This window comes from Misgurnus anguillicaudatus, chromosome 22 (assembly GCF_027580225.2).
Source record: "Misgurnus anguillicaudatus chromosome 22, ASM2758022v2, whole genome shotgun sequence".
Classification (NCBI taxonomy): Eukaryota; Metazoa; Chordata; class Actinopteri; order Cypriniformes; family Cobitidae; genus Misgurnus; species Misgurnus anguillicaudatus.
The window spans coordinates 47,205,695-47,220,058 of record NC_073358.2 but is presented as its reverse complement, the minus strand read 5'-3'; the positions used below and the strand labels follow the sequence as shown (position 1 = coordinate 47,220,058).

The 14,364-nt window shown below is 36.3% G+C and overlaps 1 protein-coding gene across 5 annotated transcripts in view; it reads right to left on the bottom strand.

Moving 5' to 3' along the window:
* Window positions 1-2,617: 2,617 nt before the first annotated feature.
* Window positions 2,618-14,364, bottom strand: part of aifm3 (AIF family member 3) — a 43,922-nt gene continuing 32,175 nt past the window's right edge. For 4 of the 5 annotated variants that reach the window (XM_073860552.1, XM_055198444.2, XM_073860553.1 and 1 more), the window contains 9 exons: window positions 12,605-12,720; window positions 11,505-11,576; window positions 9,698-9,761; window positions 9,404-9,480; window positions 9,041-9,158; window positions 8,821-8,919; window positions 8,624-8,699; window positions 5,771-5,875; window positions 2,618-5,411 (listed from right to left, as the gene is read on the bottom strand). In XM_073860552.1, the coding sequence (XP_073716653.1) occupies window positions 5,369-5,411; window positions 5,771-5,875; window positions 8,624-8,699; window positions 8,821-8,919; window positions 9,041-9,158; window positions 9,404-9,480; window positions 9,698-9,761; window positions 11,505-11,576; window positions 12,605-12,720 (770 nt within the window). In that variant the 3' untranslated portion in view covers window positions 2,618-5,368. Of the gene's footprint in view, window positions 5,412-5,770; window positions 5,876-8,623; window positions 8,700-8,820; window positions 8,920-9,000; window positions 9,159-9,403; window positions 9,481-9,697; window positions 9,762-11,504; window positions 11,577-12,604; window positions 12,721-14,364 lie in introns of those variants that run through there. The other variant, XR_012365256.1, reaches the window with a different exon arrangement.

Genomic DNA, 14,364 nt, shown 5'->3' with positions numbered 1-14,364 from the left:
AACCAAAGCTTTAATTACACAAATAACCATTTCAATAAATAAAACAATGCAAATTTTTAACATCAGTCTTAAACTGGTGCTCTTCTTCCTCCGCTTACAGTTTTTCTGCTTACAAACTCCGCCTTTTAAATACAAAATCGGCATGGCTGAGCGCAACTGGCTGAGACTCTCATTGGTTTATTTCACATTACGCCCAGAACACACCCATAACTCCTTACGAGAATAAGAACAACCCTTTTAGACTGTGTGCCAGGCGCACAAACCATTTTTCCCATCATTAACCTAGCAAAAGAGGATTTGGACACGCCTTAAGTGCACTTGCGCCGTGTGCTTTAGACCATGCGCTTAGATTATTAAAATAGGGCCCTAAAAGTGACATTTCTATATATTTTTTTCTTCCGCTGGCACTGTAGTGTGACTTTATATCAAACTCATCATGAAGTCTTCCTTCATTCATATGTTTGTGTATTTGTTGTCGATATGTGATTGTAGAAAGATTGTTTGTTTTGTGTGACAGCAATCTAAAATGATGCCGACTGCAGTGATCATTTCAAATCTTTTACTTTTAAAGTTTTATTATGTTGAACTTGCATCATCTGTGACACATTTTGGAAAAGCACAGTTTTGGAGCCAGTCTTTTGTACCGTCCATTCATAATGCATACAGACTGGGGTTCAGGGCACTGATTTTTTTTATTGTCAGTGAAACTTTATTTAATGTTGTTTGAAGAAACAGTAGCACTTCTCTGCTTTTAGGAAATATAAGTAGATTTACCTCAGTGTTGTAACAACATAGTTTTAGGGTGTGTTTTTTTGTTGCTCCAAGTATTATTAATAATTCTCAACCATTTTCAATGTAATGCTTTTAAATGTTTGTACTGTGAAGTCTTTAAGCACTGCTGTCTTTTAGAGAAATGTATGTTGTTTTAAAAATCTCAACTTCAATCTAAACTTTACATGCAGCTGTCTTATATGTTAGCAAAGAAAATTGTATGCTGGCATTAAAACCTTGAAGAAAAAAAACAAGGCAATAAAATGTTATAGCAACAAATTTATTCATTGTTTTATTCCACCACAATGTGTCCCATATGACTGAAACCTCCAATCCCTGAGTTAGTACCAAAGAAAGACTGTAGGAGGTCAGAGCTACCAGAAAGACATTCGACATTATTGCGTTCGATCTAAAAATACAATCAATAATCAATCAATCAATTATTTATCAATAAATCATTTTATGATTACTCAGAAAATACAAGCCTCGAGTCTTATAGTACGAGCATTTCTATAGATAAAGTTATAGCTTTAAATATTTGTGTTTTGTGCAATTTACTAGCAGGGCAACCAAAGTTCCCATTAGCGAGAGGTATATTGTCAACGGTCAGCGTGTTCGGGACGGCGCACGGGTCATGCTTCCGTTCGGGGTGGGAACATTCAAAATGTCCATCGGTGTTACTTCATTGCTATGAATATCTGACCAAAGAATACTGAAGAGAAGGAATATTCAGCGTATATTTTGGATTTTTGTGCATTTGAACAAAATGTATCTGAGTCATGTCAACCCCAAAATAAAAAATATATATTGAGACAAATAAGCACGTTCCCGCAAAAATCCTTGTTATGTGTCTGGCATTTTCTACAATCTCAGCTGTTACTGGGGGCCTAGTATGTACCATTAGGTACAGATATGTTCCTTTGAGGAACTAATATGCACTGTTTAGGTTCAAATGTATACTTTTTGACGAGGTACCGCCCTAGTGACTCAGTATTTTGTACCTCAGTATTTTAATTTTAGTGGATTGCCTCCATTGAAAATCTATGTACGGTATACAGACCCGGAAGAGAAGACAATGCTGAATCAAGTGGTGATTTTTGGAGCAAAATGTATCTTCGATGCATCAACAAATTTTAACTGACCCACTGATGTCACATGGACTACTTTGATGATGTTTTATTACCTTTCTGGACATGGACAGTATACCGTACATAGGTTTTCAATGGAGGGTCATAAACTGTAAAAATCTTAAACTGTGTTCCGAAGATGAACGGAGGTCTTACGGGTTTGGAACAACATGAGGGTCATTAATTACAATTTTAATTTTTGGGTGTACTATCCCTTTAAACATAAAGACAGTACTACAGCATAATACCATGATGTGTAAATATAGTCCTGTACAATTTAAATATTAAAATGAATGATTTTTAACAGTATGAATAGGGTAACGTGCTTAATTATCATAAAAATGTCTTCTTACAAATTGACTTTCTTTAGGGTGAATTCAGGTAGATCTCAATGTCCAAAAGCATCCAAATCTACCACCCTAATTCATATTTTGGGTTTTGATTCTACATTTACCTGTTAATTGTGATACATGGCACACTATATCATACGTTACATTCGACAGGTAATGCAGCATTTTCAATAGACAACGATATAACGGATCCTGTCACCTTCCCTGAATAATGATCACTTCTGAAGATCCATTGGGAAAGCCTTAAAGGAAAACACCACCGTTTTTTCAATATTTTACTATGTTCCCACCTCAACCCAGACGAATCAACACATAACCATCCCTCCTCAATGCATGCACCTGTAAGCCCCATACAGCGCCTCATGAAAATGCCAGCATTTAGCCTAGCCCCATTCATTCCCATGGCTCCAAACAGGGATGAATTTAGAAGCCACCAAACACTTTCATGTTTCCCATAGATATGTATAAAGGCTAGATGTCTCGCCCGCGCTGCTGGCCAATTGAGTGGAACGTCCGCATTTGGCGGCCATCTTACGACAGGGCGCTCGCTCACTCGTACCATTGTGTTTAATGGAGCATGTACTTTTAAATGATCATAGCTTGCTCAATTTTCTACCAATTTTTAAACTGTTTGGTTTGTTATAAACGTCAGAGATGTACCTGTGACACTGCATACTTAACCTCTTGAAAAGCACCCCCACTCTGGCCCAAACCATGAAAATACCTACTTTACTAAACCGTTTAGAGTATAAGCATAACTATGTTATCATTAGAACGAAGTCACTTTGAGCTTCAATTTCCAGGTTTCAAAATTATTTTAAGATAAAAATTTAAAAAGTTAGAGAGGCTGAAGTACATTGTAATCAAAAAAATGCATACCATCTTGTTTAATACTAAAAATCTTAATGATAAATATGTGTGTGAAACCCAGAAATGCAATGATGCCTTAGCCACAAGTCTGAAGAAGTTATGTTTCACGTTTGAAGTCAATAGGCCCAAAATGAGGTTCTTGCAAGGGTTTTTCTAAGACTAGTGCCTTTTCTAAGTGCCAGTCAGACCCAAAATAAAAGTCTTTTGTTTACATGCATTCACGTTCATTCTTATTATTATTTATCCTTATGTTAGCATATAAAATGCCGTTTCCACACCAGGAAATAAAACGTCACACAAAGATCGTTGGATTCGTTATCTAATTGGCTACACGTTGTGTCTATCAATATTTTCCATGAAGTCATTGGAGGAACAAGCGAGCCAGATGAAGTCAAAATATTTGACAGCTCTGTTTGGATATGAATTATACTCCCGTCTACTTTTTAAAACAAAGTTTGAACGCAAGTGTAATCTCATATACAATATTACGATGTACATAATCCTCAGATTATATTCTATTACAAACCGTTCATGCGAAATCTGATGTAAACAATGGGCAATATATTTATATTTCACGTATTATACGCATTTGTGGACAAAAATGGTCATTGGATGTATTCTATAAGGCGATTTTAAAGAGTTATTTACACATCTGAAACAGACTGGATTCGATTCGCGATCGTTATATTAACACAAAGGCAAGGAGTCCCGTTTATATTTAGCATGTTGTCATCTGGACTTCTGTAACAAAATACTACATTTATGATGCTAGAGCATCTGTATCTCAAAACAGAGAGCATACACTGATGCTAAACCCGTAGACCTTTTAAACGATGTATAGTAATGTTAATATTATTAATGTTTGTAGACAGTAGGCTATATAAATATATCTACACATTGCTTGTGTCATTTTATTATTTAGATTATTATACTGTACCATTTCCACTTTTGAATGTCTACTTATACAATGACTTACTCATTAATTACTTATACAAAACATGATTACTACATAGTTGAATCACACATTTAAATTATAATTATAAGCCATGCTTACTTCACTTTTACTATTAAAAAATATATTCCATAAGGTATGTTAATAATTTACAAAAAATAAAAGTATTGTTTTGGTAAAGCAGATGATGACACAAAAGTACTGACGTGTCTGCAACGTGAATATTAGTTTATTATATTATTTTTTTGTTAACTTTTATTTTTAAAAAAATGTATGCTTCTATTTTGTACAACATAATTAGCTTGCTAGCCGTGTACGCAGACGAGATATCGCAATGACAAATTTTTGAGCAGGCATTAGTGCTAGGTACCAATCGGGGTCCTAGGGGAGACCGAATTGCTCGTGGGGACCCAATTGCTCATGACACCGGCAGGCGATGACGTTAGAGACTCCGCCGTAACACATCTAGCCCTTATACATATCTATGGTTTTCCCTATTTAAAGACTCTTACATGAGTAGTTACACGAGTAAGTATGGTGACACAAAATAAAGCTTTTATTTGGAGCCATAGGAGTGAATGGGGCCAGACTAAATGCCAACGCTGTACAAAGCGCTGTACAAAGATCAAAGTGCATGAATTGAAAAAAGATAGGGATGTATTAATTCATCCAAGTTGAGGTTAGGAAATAGTAAAATATTGAAAAACGTTGGTGTTTTCCTTTAATGAAAAATAATACGTATGCATATGAATTATCATGCATCTGCTGTCTACAGCTACGAACCAAATTTCCTACATGATTCTCATAAACTGCCGCAGGCAAAGGCGCATGGGACCGCATAATGTGATGCGATCCATACATGAGGTCTCATGCCAGGCTAATCGGTAGAAAAAGTGCCGTCTAGATGCTTAAATGCATCTTTGGGTAACAGCTTTACACGGTTTATCATGTACAAAATAAAATAAGATAATTCCCCTTTGACCACTGCATACAGAAAAATGCTTCATGCTAAAGCAGAGGTCAACCAACCCACAGAAGAGAGAGAGAGAGAGACGTCCCATCTAGGACAGAGGGTTCGATACCAGTTATGGCTCGTTTGTTAGCACTGTGAACGGATCCAGGTCCGGAGATGTTGGACCTCATGGGGATGAGGTCTTCAGCACATAAACCAGGCACGGCCCAGGTGCTCACAGCATGTATCTCCTATCTAGTGTCCCGTTTTAACCAGCTGTGATGCTAAGACTAGGTCTGTTTAAGGAGTTTGTACACAGGTTTGGCACAGAGGAGGAATACCATCTTCACTGTGGGCCTTTCTCGATCAGCCACGACATGTCTCCTGTCCTGCACAAAGATTAAACAAACAGTATGTTTAAATATGGAGAGACATTAATCAATTTTTACAAAAATTTAAATGAGATGTGATCCCAGGAACCACATATAATGAAAATTTGGTCAAATTGGATAAAAGTGTTTACCAAATGCCTAAATGTATACTATAGGACACAATATAATGTAGGTCATGGGACAGCTGGCGGGGTACCGTCAACTTTGTGTTGCCATCATTTAATAAAATATCTTCTTTTAGAATTAACACAATGAGGGTGTGTAAATAATAGAATAAAAATTTTGTGTGAACTATCGCTTTTACCCATGATAAACGTACTACAGCATGTGTGGTTAAGGCTACAAAATGTACTTACTCCACATCACGTTTCCTAATCGTCTTTCCAGAGCCGAAGACTTCAGCAACCCGTGACACAATGGGGTCGTAGTTCATACTGGCCACCGCTACCACCTCTTCACTCCTGCCATTAAACCACACAACACGGAGCTAACGTCAGTTCAATATAATAAATAAATCCCATAATAACACATTTTATTATAAAATATTACAATAATAACTATCAGTGATGCGCGGATTGATCAAAAATGACGGTTACGAGTCATCCAAAAATATATTTTATGATATTTGGGTTGCGGTCGGTCGGGCCGTTTTTTGCGCTCAGAGTTGCGGGCAAGTTAGATGAAAAGGTCAGTCAAGTGCGGGTTGTTTATACATTGACCCGCGCATCACTGGATGCTATGATACTTCTGCTTTGTTTATCAGTCGTTAAAGGAAAAGTATGTAAGAAATTTATATCAATTAATCATAAAATGGCTCTTATATGTCACTAGACATTAAGAAATCATTTTCATTTCAAATACTTATCTCACTGACAACAGTGGTCCGGCCAGGATATTGTCATTTAAAAAGTGGAGTTGCAGCCCTCAACTGATGTTTATGTTGTCATTTTGTGTATTGGCCACCAGTTGTGTGATTGCAGTACCAGGTTTAGCCACAAGTTTTGTGATTGCAATACCACTTTTGGCCACAATCCTACATACTGTTCCTTTAAATGATGCGCCGGTTAGTTGTTGTGATATTTGCCCTGCCCCTCCTCCACTGTAATTAAACATCCGAGGTAATTGACGACCCAAATAGAAAATTTTTCAACTCTCGGCGCTCAGCGCTATTGTGCGGAAAAAGCGCAGAGTGGCGTTTTTGTTAAAAACTATTAAAAAACATACGGCCACCGGCGTAACATAAAATCAGTGTTCTTTAAAATCTAAAAATAATAAACATAATGAAATAAAACAAGTTATTATTTTTTTAAACTTATCTGGCTGTTCTGATTGGCTGAGGAAGGTACAAGAAACATCCCGCAGGAGCTGAAGATGAATTACCACTGTAACCCATGGTCACTTCAGCAGAACTGAGTCATTAAAGGACCAGTGTGTAGATTTTTAGCGTCATCTACAGCAGTGTTGTTTTTGGCAGCCCTTTTAGTTTTAGTTTTAGTCAGTCTTTTGTGCGAAAATGCTTTTAGTTTTAGTCACATTTTAGTCACTTATAAAATTGTTAGTTTTAGTCGACGAAAACACAAAAAGGTTTTAGTCAAGTTTTAGTCGATGAAAACGCAAAAAGGTTTTAGTCAAGTTTAAGTCACTTTTGGTAAAAAGTATTTTTTAACAAATTAATTTAGGTTAAAAGTGTGGTGTATTTAATTCTATTAAAATGTGCATTAAGGTTGTCCCTGAGGGCTTGCCGTTGTTTTAGTCGTTGTGCCTTCTGCGCATGTCATAACAAAAAGTTGAGCCTGATATACCCTCATGTTCAGTTTGTGTTACGCTGAGACCTCACTTATAAAGTTGAGAAACGCCTGCCTTGCCTTGTTATTTAAATACACCACAAAAAGTATTGGAAATGGGCCTTAAGCTTGTAAAACCTTAAGCTTACCATGAAATGTGTCACAAGCCGAATGTCGAGTAAAATTAAATGTATATGATATGTTAACAGCGTGACTTGTTAGTTACTTTAAAAAAATATTAGCGTGATAAGCCTTCAGGTGCCGCTTGAGGTTGGTGGTAATCTTCCCACCTAGTTTGTGGCCACATTTACCGTCGTCTCCCAATATGCATTCCGTTCTTCTGTCTGATGGATTATACTGAAAGTATGTTCATAAATCATCTTGTTGTTTCCGTTTATTGGCGTCACCGCTACGGTCCTTCGAACTCACGACAGCCGCAGGTGTGTTGTTGTTGTTGTTTGAAATCTGGTGCACGCGGCAGCCGGGTGGTGGGCGTGAGTGAGACTGAGACTGTGTTGACCCAAAACAAGGATAGGAAGCGGATTTCACGCAAAATATGCAGAAATGACATGCATTATTAACGTCAGACTTATAATAATTTTCGTTCCGTCTCGTCTCGTCTCGTCAACAAAAACTCGAAAAAGAGTCTCGTCATGTTTTCGTCACCTTAGAGACATTTTTAGCTAGTCATCGTCGCGTTAGCGTCATAAAAAATAGGTGCGTCAACGAAATCATTTCGTTATCGTCATCGTTGATGAAAACAACACTGATCTACAGGTAAGACTGTGAATTGCTCAGTCCACGCTCCCTTTCGAAGCACATAACTACATTTGTGGACAGGACAGGACAAACATGTCCTTGTCTGAGACAGCATAGTAAAGTTGATCCATTTTGGACTACTATAGAAACATGGGGGGGCAAAATGGCGTCTTCCATATAAGGGGACCCATGGCGTATGTAAATAAAATGGCTCATTCTAAGTTAATAAAAACAATACAGTTCATTTTCTACGGTCTTTATACACCACTGATAATATAGTTATGTAGATTATATTGCATTTCTGTCAAAAGAGCCTTGTAAACCTTAAAAGCAGGCTGCATGATTTTTTAAAAAACACTTTGGAAAAGGGAGTAGTGCCCAGTACCAAAACTCTTGTGGCCAATCAGCAGTAAGGGGCGTGTCTACTAACCGACATCGTTGCCTGGGTTGCGTATGTGTGGGGCGGATCTATTAAAAGAAGGTCCAGATTCTATTGGGGCAGAGTGATTTCAAATGTCAACATTGGCTTTCAGAGATCATGCACCCCGCCTTTAAGTCTCTTTTAGGAAAATCTGAATAATGCAATTAATTCCAAATAGCATTTCCTGAACTCAAATCTCAGCCTTTCAAGTTCAGTTAAATTGCATAAGAATCTAATGCACTCACTTTGTGTAAAATGCCACAAATTTTAGCTCATCCAAATCTCCCTGGATGACGACGTCATCGAAGCCATCGCCGTAACCTTGACAACAACGTTTTAAGTGCATCAGATGAACATTAATGCGGAATCAACGTTGGCATTTATGTATATTTTTCAATAGCATATTTTATGAACATATGGTTGCTACTGGATTATTTCTTACCTGCATATCGTATGCTTTTCCCAAACATGGCTGTCCAGAAATAAGGCACCGCTTTAATTTCTGAGGGCTTTCCCATCATGCTAAGAGCGGCCACCCTCCCTGTAGAGTTAGGCAGGAAAATGTATTGAAATGTGTTTTAAAGCAGTTATTTTAATGTATAGTGGATATACAGTACTATACCATATTTGACACAGATATAGGAGACGGGTCAGACTCCTACCGTGTACATGTGCCATCTGCCAGTGGGGAATGTTCACCTTCTTATTGCTGCGTAGAGCCAGGGGAAATGTTACCACATCGCCTGCGGCAAATACCCCGTCCATGTTGGTGTGCATGGTCTGAAAGGGTTAAAGCTATAAGGTCAGTTTATAGATTTATATGACATGCTTTGTAGCAGCCTAGCTTACATATATGAACCAGAAGACTTACTATAGTAAAACAAAAGCTTAGCAGTGACACCATATAAACACAAACAGAAAATGTTAGCTGAACAGATCAGTATAGATGACGTTATAATAGATACTGTAACAGATGTAGAGTACATATAAAACTTTATATGTATTATATTGTTAATAGATTGCACCTTATTAACTGGGATGAAGCCCTTGGAGTCCATGTGAATCCCACTTTGCTTAAGAAATGCAGTGGCTGGACTTGAGCCTACACGCATACACAAAAACAAACAAGTCTCTGGTTACGCAATTCACGTACGGGTTGGGTAATGACTATTAAATTAATTAAAATCCATTCGTCAAAACGATAACATGGGTATTTGAATTCCCTATAAATAAACAGAATAATTTAATATTTTAGGATTTAAGGATTTGCAAATTTGCAGTTTTTGCCAGAAATATGAAAATGATAGCAAATTTCTCACCTGTACCAATAACACAGACATCTGCTCGTAAGACTTTGCCACTTTTCAGAACCACTTCTTTTAACTATTAAAATATAGAAAATATATGTATAATAAAATAAGAATATTTCACATCTGCCAAATCTAATGATCATTTAAGTTTGATTTCAGTCTTTGATTTCAATCTTTGATATGATCTTACTCAGTCAATATTAAAGATATCAAGGTTATATTTTCACACAATGTTCTTTACATTATGTAAGATGATTTTATGCAGAAAACAGAAAAACACAAAACATTATTTTAAAATGGGTTTCACAGGCAGGGGTCACAATTATGCACTTTGCCCCGTGGTTCTCCCTATTGGCCACAACAATATATAAAGCCCCCTACCCGCAATATCCACCAAAAAAGTATAGGGCTGGGAAAAGATTAATCGCATGCAAAATAAAAGTTATTTTTCCATAATATATGTGTGTGTACTGTGTGTAATTATTGTGTATATTTAACCACACACACACATACATATATTCATGTCAGATTTTTTTAAATTTATATATAATTTTTTTTAAATGTATATATAATATAGAATATATAAAAATATGCATAAATATATATATACATGTAAATGTTTCTTAAATACATACATGAATGTGTGTGTATTTATAATTACACACAGCACACACTCATATATTATGCCAAAAATCACTTTTATTTTGTATGCGATTAATCGCGATTCATCTTTTCCCAGCCCTAAAAAATAACCAAACAATAAAATAAAAATATTTAGATTTTTGTTTGGCTTATTCTGAATTATTTTGAGACTCCCACCTCCCATGGGTCTCGGCCCCTATGGTTGAGAAACACTAACTTAGCTGATATTCTCTTACAAAAGTATTTTGAGAATGACATTTTTGGGTCAATAACGTGACATGAATTATTTTGTGTCCGTATGGTTCGATTAAAAGTAAAAGAGTTAAAATTTCAAAATAAGTTTGCAGATTACTTGCATACATAACATTTTTGGTTTTATTTCATTTTAACACAATATTTGGGGGATAAAATATAATCATCTAGTTTAGTTTAATGATTTTTTTACATACATTTTTACATCATTTATCAACGACTATTTAGAAAACAGAGCTGTTTAGCATATGTCCGGACAAAAATTACAAAAACGCATTAAAATTTACATTAAGAAATAACTAGTAAAATTTATTTTAAAATGATTTTTTATGGCGTAAAGAAATAAAGGAAGAAGAAGAATTTTTTTTTATGATTATGCGTACATGCCATCAAGTTGGATAAAATATGTAATATTTCTCATTCTTTGGCACAATTGGCGGTTACACCATTTGACATTTTCAGGTCCATTCAGTCTTAAATTTCATAAAAATGGTGCAAATGTATTTTTTTTTATTGCATAAAATTAACATAATTACACTATGTGCATTGAAATAAACCTGATGCATGCTTTTGAAACAAGTTTTTTTTAAAGATTTTTTTAAAAGATCTTGCCAAACCGTTTTTGTCACTGACCCATTTATGAAACATGTAATCTCATAATACATCACAGTTTAGCTTATTCTGAAAGATACATTTACTTTGACTGTTTCTACCCATTTTCTGATTTCTTGAATTTTAGCCCAGGGGCAATTCATTGCTGCAGTAACTCTGCTAAAATATTTGGAAAGCTAAGCAATGTCACAGTCAGAGCAGCTGTTATTTATTACAGAGAGAGAGAAAGAGAGAGAGAGAGAGAGAGAGAGAGAGAGAAAGAAAGAGAAGCAGCCCGCATTTCACTGAAATCCTCTCACTTTAATGATACCTGTCCATTATGGCCTCTCATCTCCCACACCTCATTCAACATGTAAAACTTCACTCTGTTTAATTCAAACAGCTGAAAAAATGAGGGAAACAAACAAAAACAGTTACAAATTGATACAACATTAAAGGATTAGTCCATTTTCTTAAAAGAAAAATCCAGATAATTTACTCACCACCATGTCATCCAAAATGTTGATGTCTTTCTTTGTTCAGTAGAGAAGAAATTATGTTTTTTGAGGAAAACATTGCAGGATTTTTTTCATTTTAATGGACTTTAATGGACACCAACACTAACACTTAACTCAACACTTAACAGTTTTTTTCAACGGAGTTTCAAAGGACTATAAACAATCCCAAACGATGCATAAGGGTCTTGTCTGGCGAAGCGATTGTCATTTTTGACAGGAAAAATGGGAAATGTGTACTTTTGGACCACAACTTTTCGTCTAGGTCCGGTCCAGCGCGACCTAGCGTAAATGCGTGGTGACGTAGGGAGGTCACGTGTTACATATATAAAACGCACATTTGCGGACCATTTTAAACAATAAACTGCCACAAAGACATTAATTAGTATCAGTTGACATACAACAATGTAGGAACGGTCCTCTTTCAAGACGCTTGTAAACACTGGGGCGGAGTTTCGCGTTAATCGTCTGTGACCTCTTGACGTCATGGCGTATTGCGTGGGGTCAGCTGGCGCATCACGACCGGATCTACATGACGAGAAGTTGTGCTTTAAAAGTGTATGTTTGTTGTTTTTGTTGTCAAGGGTGACGGTCGTTTTGCTGGGTGGGACCCTTGTGCCTCGTTTGGGATTGTTTGTGGTCCTTTGAAACTCCGTTGAAAAAAACTGATAAGTGTTGAGTTAAGTATTAAATGTTGGGCTCTATTAAAGTCCATTAAAATTAGAAAAATCCTGCAATGTTTTCCTCAAAAAACATAATTTCTTCTCGACTGAACAAAGAAAGACATCAACATTTTGGATGACATGCTGGTGAGTAAATTATCTGGATTTTTCTTTTAAGAAAATGGACTAATCCTTTAAGATACAATGTGATTACGAGTAATGTATTATGTAAATTATATCTGTCCTCCTCTAACCTTCATCAAGACTTTCCCAACTTTTTCTCCAAGTGCTTTCCGGAATGGCACCGCATCTATACCGATGACAGAGACCGAATGAGCTTTATCTGTCAGAGCCGCGGCCACCTCCATACCTGAACGCATCAAATGAAATATATATCAGTCATGTACATAACCCAAATACATATCATAATACTATAAGTTTCTCAATAAAAAAACAGAACTGCAAAAATAATGCGTTTCACCAAACCAAATAATTAAAATAATAAAGTAAAGTATCAAATATCTGGACAAACAAATAGTCATGCAACAAACAGACATCATTACTGTTCCTGTAGAGATGGTAGAGCATTGCGTTAACATACATACTGGTGGTACCTAAATGGTACATACTGTATTAGGACCTTTTAATGAAAGGATATAATCGCAGTAATAGCTTTTGTACCATTCCATAGTGTAGTGATAAAATGTAAAGCTTGTAATGCACTTTAAGTTAGATTAAATTGTCTGCCAAATACCAACATCAGTCATGAAACTTTTCCGTGCAGCTGATTAGTTCTCATAAAGCTTGCAGCACAGCCAATCGATCTTCCCTTTCCTATCCAAGTGACCTATTTCATTTGTGTCTCAAAGGGGAGGTTTAATGCTATTTCATGCATTCTGACTTATAAACACAGTTTAAGAGTTGTAGTCCTCATGCTAAACATAAGCAAAGTGTCAAAAAAGCAGTTGAGCTTGTAAAAGAGTATTTCTGAGCCAAACTCACCCCTCCTTTTTCCTACAAGTTTCGGAAAGTTTTTTTCAAATTGGGGTATCCATTATGTCTGATTGACCCCATATTCCTTTAATGGGCCTTTGCCTCCAGAAAAGCACGCCTGCATTAGCATTGCTCCGTCGAGCAGAAGTCGGCACAGCACGCGACAAGTTTGTTTTATTAAGATGGTTCGACAAAAGAAGTGTGTTTTTGGATGTAAGGAGAAGAAAACCTTAATTAGCTTTCCCTGTCTTAATTAAGACAACAGTGGATGCAGTTCGTTTTTCCCGGACAGCAAAATAATTGCGAATGGGTTTGTTTGTTCCCTGGCTGTATTTCGGAGAGAATTGCTTTACAAACAAGGCTCAGTTTGACAACGGATTTTCCACTTTTTTACAACTATTGGAGCGGCCAAAACTTTAAAAGACCCCGTTTAGGAGTCACAACCACAGGCGCAAGTAATTCAAAATCTCACGTGTTTTGTTTGCAATCGCGCATACGTGCATGTAATGTAAACAACACCAACAACAGCACTTTGTACTGCATTTACATCATTTACACCTTTTAAAACGGGCAAAAGCAGTTTAAAAACTGGATTATGTTGCTTTTTTATTAAAATAGCGGATAAACAAGCAAGGATTAATTACCTGATAGAGACGTCGTGTTGTAATCGTTGCTGCTATTGTTCCTGTTCGTCCATTACTGACTAATTATCCGATTCTGGATCATATGTATAATGTAAGGCTGGTTATTTAAAAAAAAAAAAATTTAAAGTTTGATTTCCATCTATGGCGGCAGTAAATCCAAAAGTAGTATCCGAAGCTGCGCGTACTCGTAACTCTTCAGCTCCGCCTACCGCACGCCTTCAAGTGTTCGACCTTTTACGGCAAAAATCGGAAAGGCTGTTTTTTCTTTTATAAATCTGACAAAACGAAAGACTCTTTGGACATATGAATGATGAAATATTACTCTATATATAAACAAGATTAACATTAGATTGGTAAAAACGTCTTATGTTATGTCA